The 6,538-nt window shown below is 41.2% G+C and overlaps 1 protein-coding gene across 1 annotated transcript; it reads right to left on the minus strand.

Annotated features, from left to right (window-relative positions):
• Nucleotides 1–109: 109 nt before the first annotated feature.
• LOC118262417 (opsin-1) lies at nucleotides 110–3,149 on the minus strand. The gene is made up of 9 exons (XM_035573742.2): nucleotides 2,987–3,149; nucleotides 2,748–2,908; nucleotides 2,502–2,622; nucleotides 2,311–2,428; nucleotides 2,000–2,213; nucleotides 1,781–1,928; nucleotides 1,037–1,147; nucleotides 792–958; nucleotides 110–697 (listed from the first exon to the last, which is right to left on the minus strand). Exons 2-9 carry the CDS (start codon nucleotides 2,885–2,887, stop codon nucleotides 571–573), a joined length of 1,146 nt encoding a protein of 381 aa, XP_035429635.1. The 5' UTR covers nucleotides 2,888–2,908; nucleotides 2,987–3,149; the 3' UTR covers nucleotides 110–570.
• Between the last annotated feature and the right edge of the window lie 3,389 nt (nucleotides 3,150–6,538).

Raw genomic sequence — 6,538 nt, forward strand, 5'->3', positions numbered from 1 at the left:
AGTTTATAATATGTGTGTGAATTTCATAAGGCAGGTTCCCACCTGCACAGGGGACATGTCGTTTTGGATCATTATAATTTAATAAGGTAGATTTGAAGAAATAAAACAATTTGTAACGTGATCATTAACCACTTTGCTTGCTTAAATTTATTAGTCCAAGATACAGAGCCTGTTTCATCGTAGAGACATCTATAGCATTATATAATATCTAAGAGGAGCAGTCTCATGGGTACCTAAAGGGGGGTCTGGCGACATACTGCTGATTGTATTTTTTTGTATTTTTATATGCCGTCGACCGGTTTTTAAGCAAATGTAAGGTATAATAAAAGTGTGCAAAAATTCAACTCGATGCCCAAAACGTGAACTCAAAATACGCAAGTGCCGATTTGTAGGGGGGACAACCTGAGTATTTTGCAACCAGCACACGCTCTGTGCTCGAGTTTATAGCTTTGTACAAATGTAAATGTTTTCGTATAAAAATAATAAATAACATCGCTTTGGCAGAATCGTGTCCATAGAGCAGCGAAGCCGAGTCGTGGAGGTTCGTCAGCAGAGGAGACGCGAACGTGTTTAAGCGGCAGGTTTCTCCTCGGAGACAGCGGTGGCACCGGAGGCCACCGAGCCGCTCTCGTCTGGCGACGCCTGGCACGATAGCGATGGGAACCTTTGGTACAGAGCAGCGCGGTACTTCGGGTGGCTGCAACATTCATATACCAGTTTTAAGTCACATTATTTAGTTATTGTTGGTTATTGTATAAAATGTTTTATTAATTGAGCAAGAAAATAGAGACCTGATGCCGTATACAATAGGATTGTAGACAGCGTTAGCCTTGGCAAAGAGAGATCCCCAGATGGTCGCAAGAGGACTGATAGGCGCGCTTTCGAAGACACCCGTGTAGTTGATGACTAGGTAGGGTGTCCACGCCATGAACCACAGAGAAATGGTCATCAGAGCCACCTGTAACAACATTGAATCATGAAAACAGTATTAAAGGTGTCATGAAAGAGCATAACTCGAAGATATAATGTATCAAACCTTTGCCAATTTGCACTCGGCGCTTGTGTTCGCCGCCTCAGAAGACCTTAGGGAAGCCACGTTCATTTTCTTAGCTTGTTCCCGCATTCCCTTTTCGTGAGCTGCTACAGCCTGAATAAAAAAAGTTGAGTTAGTTTCCATCACTGCGAAAAAAATATAAATAAGTAGAGTCTAAAATGAAGTTGTAGGTAAGTACTTAAAGTAACAATAATTCCGGAGGAATCAGCTATCATTGTGTCAATAGTCGTGTCAGTCAATGGGTTAAAACCCAAGAGTGTCAACAACCACTAAGGAGACTGGCGTTAGGCAGATGGATCAAGGGCCTGATACAGAAGGCAGTACTCTTGGAAACGGCACACATTGTGAGGAGGTTTCTGTCTTTGGAGGCCTAACCACCGGTAGCTTGGACAAGGCTCCCGCTGGTCGGCTCCTATTTTTAAATATTATTTTATTTTGGATTTTCCAAGTAGTATATAAAGATGTAGATGTTTTTAGGCGTTTTTAAATAAATATAACTGTGTAAATAATAATGTTTTTTTGAGGAGGAGGGGGGGGGGGATCAACCTATGACTTCTCCCGCCTTGGGTGAGGCGGGAGGGAGTGTCAGACTCTAACTGACTAAAAACCACCCCGTTTCTTCTCCTGTTTTGAGCCGGAGCCCCGGTAACCTTTTACTTTTTACTTTACTTTTTATAATGATCCATGTTCGTTTCGTACGGTGTACGTTGTATAGTACCTACTTACCTGTACAATGAAGAAATAAGAGTAGATGATGAGGAGGAGAGGCATGAAATAACAGAAGACGGAGTAGATCAGGATGTAACTTCGGCTGAACCAGTCCTTGGATAGGTAGTCAGTGCCACAAGCAGTCATGTTGCCTTCAGGTACATATCTGCAGTATAGGATATAAGAAATTACCTAGTGTTTGATTCACTTTGAAATACCTAAGGGAACAGATCTTACCGGTTCCAGCCGAAGAAAGGCGCGAGGGTCCATGCAAGCGAGAACGTCCAAATGCCGAGGATACGCAGAAGAGCTCCATTGTTGGTCATCGGCTTGGCGGCTATACCTTTCACGATTACATTGTAGCGGTCGAAAGCAATCATAGTCATGGTCCAAATTGATGCACACCCAAATAGAGACCCAGCACAAGCGTATAGTTCACACGCAAGAGGACCTAATGGAACGTGAAGAAATGGGGTGAGTAAAACATATTTTATCGGTTACACTAATTATTGTAAAAACGGCCCAAATTGCTGCATAGCTTCACTTACCCCATACCCATGTTTCGTTATAACAATTAACCACCATAGCCGGAGACATGCAGCACATCATAAGGAAGTCGGAGAAGGCAAGATTCACCACAAGTAAGTTTGATGGAGTTTTAAGACTCTATAAAGAGAAAAAAATCAAGTGGTCACAGATTTTCCTCACAATACTAAACTAATGTTAGTAAATAATTTACCTTCGTTGACATAAATATGTAGATGACCATTCCGTTGCCAGAAATAGAGATGAAACCAAGAACGCCGATTGTGAATCCCAAGAGTCCGTGCCATAGCGGGTTCATAGGAGGAAACTGGTACCTATTTATGAAATATTTACAATTAAGTTAGAGTAGTGGTATAATACTGTGCTCTAAGCACATAATACAGAAATACAGTGCATGTTCAATTCGATCTATCCATGACAATTTAAGAATCAGACTTACCAATGAGGATCGACCATATGAAGCATATCTGGTGGCACCTTGTCAACGACGGTTTGGTTTGAGGCACCATACGCCGCTACTTGGCCACCCCATGCTTGCAGAGCTGCTATGCCAGGCCCGGGATCCAACGTCAGCGACATCTTCGTTGTGGTGTTCTTAACCTTGCAATTTTAACAATCGTTAAGCAAGATTCACTCAAAAGTTGCGAAACATGAACTAAAAAAACCACTTGATCTTACTTAAAATTAAGGAGAGGAAAACTCCGAGATGGTTATTACAAAAATACTGAAGAAAATCGTTAAACGAACTACTCCAGTCTTTAGTGTAGTTTAACCAATCCCGTGGTGCGGCGGGGTTGCCGAGGCTGTGGAGGCTACTCGCAGCTCTCCGTTTTGTTAACGTCTTTTATATGTAGACCTTTAGGATTAACACTGACGTCGCGAACAAAATCAATATTCATAATGAGATATACGCATCTAAGAAGGTGAACATTACCTATACCTACTTAACTTGGTCACAATTTTTTCTACAGGGTTGAACTTGTGCTACTTTTTATTTCTTGTGCCTACTCTGCGGTACTTACTTAATACCTACCATGTTATTACCTAATTTTCCATTTTAAGCTGACTTAAAAAAATGAGGTTTTCCTTTTAACCTGTTTAATGTGTTTACTTATAATATATTTTTTGATGCGGTTTTCAGCATAGTATTTTTCAGATTAAGGAGAAAGCTTCAGGGATATCCCTGGCTTAAAAAAAAGGTGGTTCCCTTTTTTTAAAAGTTATCATATTTGTACCTACAATAAGAGTGAAGAATTATCAGTTTAAGAAGCCCCCTTTCGCATCTGCCTATATGAATGCGCCCGCCACATCAACTTTTTAATCCGTTAAGTTACGTCAGTGACTTTTGTACATTTGTTGATCTCTTCAGTTTAAATTCGAATCACGGTTACATATTTGATATCGAGTAGAGCCTAACCAGAACATTGTTACCATAATGCAACATGAAAATTAATTTTCGAGTTCAACCCTGTGTTTCTTATGTCCTACTCGGCTAATAACGTTATGAGGTCGCTAAGAAGTACCTACCTGCCTTTAGCGTTAACAGGATTATGCCTACGAGCTGTCGTCGCATTAGATCGTTCTTACCTAGTTATGGGCACCTTTTAGGATACTTAGGTGTTTTTTATTGCATATACCTACACATATATTTAGAAATAAGTCGGTAGGTAGTTCTACGTACTACGGACTTTCAAAGTTTGGAGCTGATCACAGAAATATTTTAGGTACCTACATATATGGGGGCCATGAGGTTAATCAACTAGCCATATAATGCATTAATATTAAAATTATGTTAGTTCGTCTTAAGGCCGCTTGGGAGGGTAAGTCAGTCCCTTTCCTACCTACACCCATGAGCTTCATCAACCAAGCTCGACCAACCTTTCGCAGCTTTCTCAGATTACAATATGGTATTCCAAATTTCAAAGTCCAAGTTCATGTCCTTGACCACCTCCCATGTAAAATTATTGTTGTATTTAACCTTGACTTACGTGTTTAGGGAATTGTACCTACCTACATATTTCATTGCCATCAGTTCATTACCATTTCATGTGCAGTATTTTCGTATTACCTAGGCTACCTATTATAATTTTCTTTCATAAGTTATCGCCGCGAGATCTCTGACTGCGTTTGTTTGTTAAAAAATTTCAATAATAGTATAAACTGTCCCGAAATTTTGTCCAAATTTTATTTTAATACCCCTAAAAAGTCTAAACGATTTTATCCGCCTTTGCGTGCGCCATTATCCTCAACAAATTATCGACAGAATTCGTACGTAGTGCGTGCAAGCAAAATTTTTTTGAGTTGTGTAAACAGCACGATATAGACCCATTCTTGAATAGTGTGCCCTCAGTTAGGAGGTGCTTGAGCCAACACTTTTTCATGTTTAGCAGTTTCATATAACGGTGTGATTGGTGTACAATTTAAGCAAAATTTGTTATGGTACTATAGTGTAATTGTTATTTGGCATTTAATTTCTTTTCTTTTCTGCAATGTCCATATTTTATTAGGTACTCTGCACCTTATAAGTGGGCACTTGTTATTGGCTGACAGTCTAACTTTCTATTCCTAATTTGTTGTCTTTTACCTGTAAGTCCTCCATGTTACTTAAATAAATAACTTAATAGTAAAACTTGAGATGGACCTGTCACTAATATTCCTATTAAAAACAATGGGAGTTCTATTGGAGTCAATGGTGGGGAAGTGTCTGAAAATCATCGCGGGGCAACTTACAACGCATTCCTTAACGAGCGAGACCTCCTGATCCTAAATAGAAGACAAACACCGACGTTCGCAACCTAAGCGGGAGACGCGTGCGGTTCGGATTGTTGAGTGTCAGGAAGTTTCAAACCGACTTGACACTTTGGCAATGCGTAGAGATGTAGCTTCGTTGTGCTTTTTCTATCGTCTATACTACGGGGAGTAATCTGAGGAATTGTTTGGTTTTATACCTGCCGCTTCTTTTCGCCATCGACCTACACGACAGCATTTCCATCCCCATCATATGGATGGTTGGCAGGCCACAGCTGTGCGCTTCTCGCGCAACTTTCTGAATGAGCTATCGTCGGTACTTCCGAGCCGATACGACCTTCAAACTTTCAAGAAAAGAGCATATTCCTTTTTAAAAGGCCGACAACGCACCTGTGACTCCTCTGGTGTTGCGGGTGTCCATGGGCGGCGCTGATCGCTTACCATCAGGTGACTTGTTTGCTCGTTTGCCACCTATTCCATAAAAAAGGTGGTGCACAAGCATTGTCGACGTGACAGCTTACAGCCTTTCAATGTTATATAGGCAAAATTTACGAATAACTTTTAGATAGAGAAAAAGTTTTAGATCCCCTAAAGCCAATTTCGATGCGCGTTTATAACACAAAGAAGGCCAAATGGTAAGACTTCTACTCGCTGTTCAAAGCTGACTTAGGAGAACATGAACTTACCCAAGCTAGAATCTCGAACGTCTCGAACCCAAAGAATCTGGAATCATACAACACCACCTACACAAACAACATCCAACGCTCGTGCGAGGAAGCGATCCCAAAACTGGGGCCGCAAAAATACAGCGCAAGGCCCCGTGGTGGAGTCGCTCTCTGGACGCACTTAAAAAAGATACTTTGAGGATGAAAAGGTGGATCCGGAACGCAATAGCCAGCCGGAGGCACTTCGCCATTCAATAATATCTGACAGCGCAGAACACATCCAACATAGGCCAGCCACGGCCAGCTGGAAGGAATTCTGTTCGAAACAGGATCAAGAGAGCATGTGGGATGGCATATACAGGGTACTAAGGAAAACTGCCAGGAGACACGACGATACCTACCTTTTTAAGAAACCGTGCGGGTAACACGCTGAATCCAGAACAATCAGCGGATCTCCTCGCAAGAACCTTTTACTCAGAAAAAAATACTATATTGCGACAAAAAAATGTTGGCAACCCTGGTCGTACCCTGATTCGTTGGGTGCTACAGGCGTTTACGACAGTGAATTAAAAAAACTTTGTGCTTTGTGCGTGTTTAAACTTTCAATAAAAGTAGACTAGACTGTTGAGTATTAGTTCTTTTTATGGAAAACGTGACGAGAGTCACATGATTCACATGATTTAGTCAGTCAAAAGGAGGTAAAGAAAAGGGGCCGGAAAATTGTATTGCCTACAGGCCCATGATAGGGTTGATCCGGCTCTGTGAGGAATTCATCATGAATACCATGTCAGTCACTCACTAAAGCGCAGGCCACACC

This window comes from Spodoptera frugiperda, chromosome 12 (assembly GCF_023101765.2).
Source record: "Spodoptera frugiperda isolate SF20-4 chromosome 12, AGI-APGP_CSIRO_Sfru_2.0, whole genome shotgun sequence".
Classification (NCBI taxonomy): Eukaryota; Metazoa; Arthropoda; class Insecta; order Lepidoptera; family Noctuidae; genus Spodoptera; species Spodoptera frugiperda.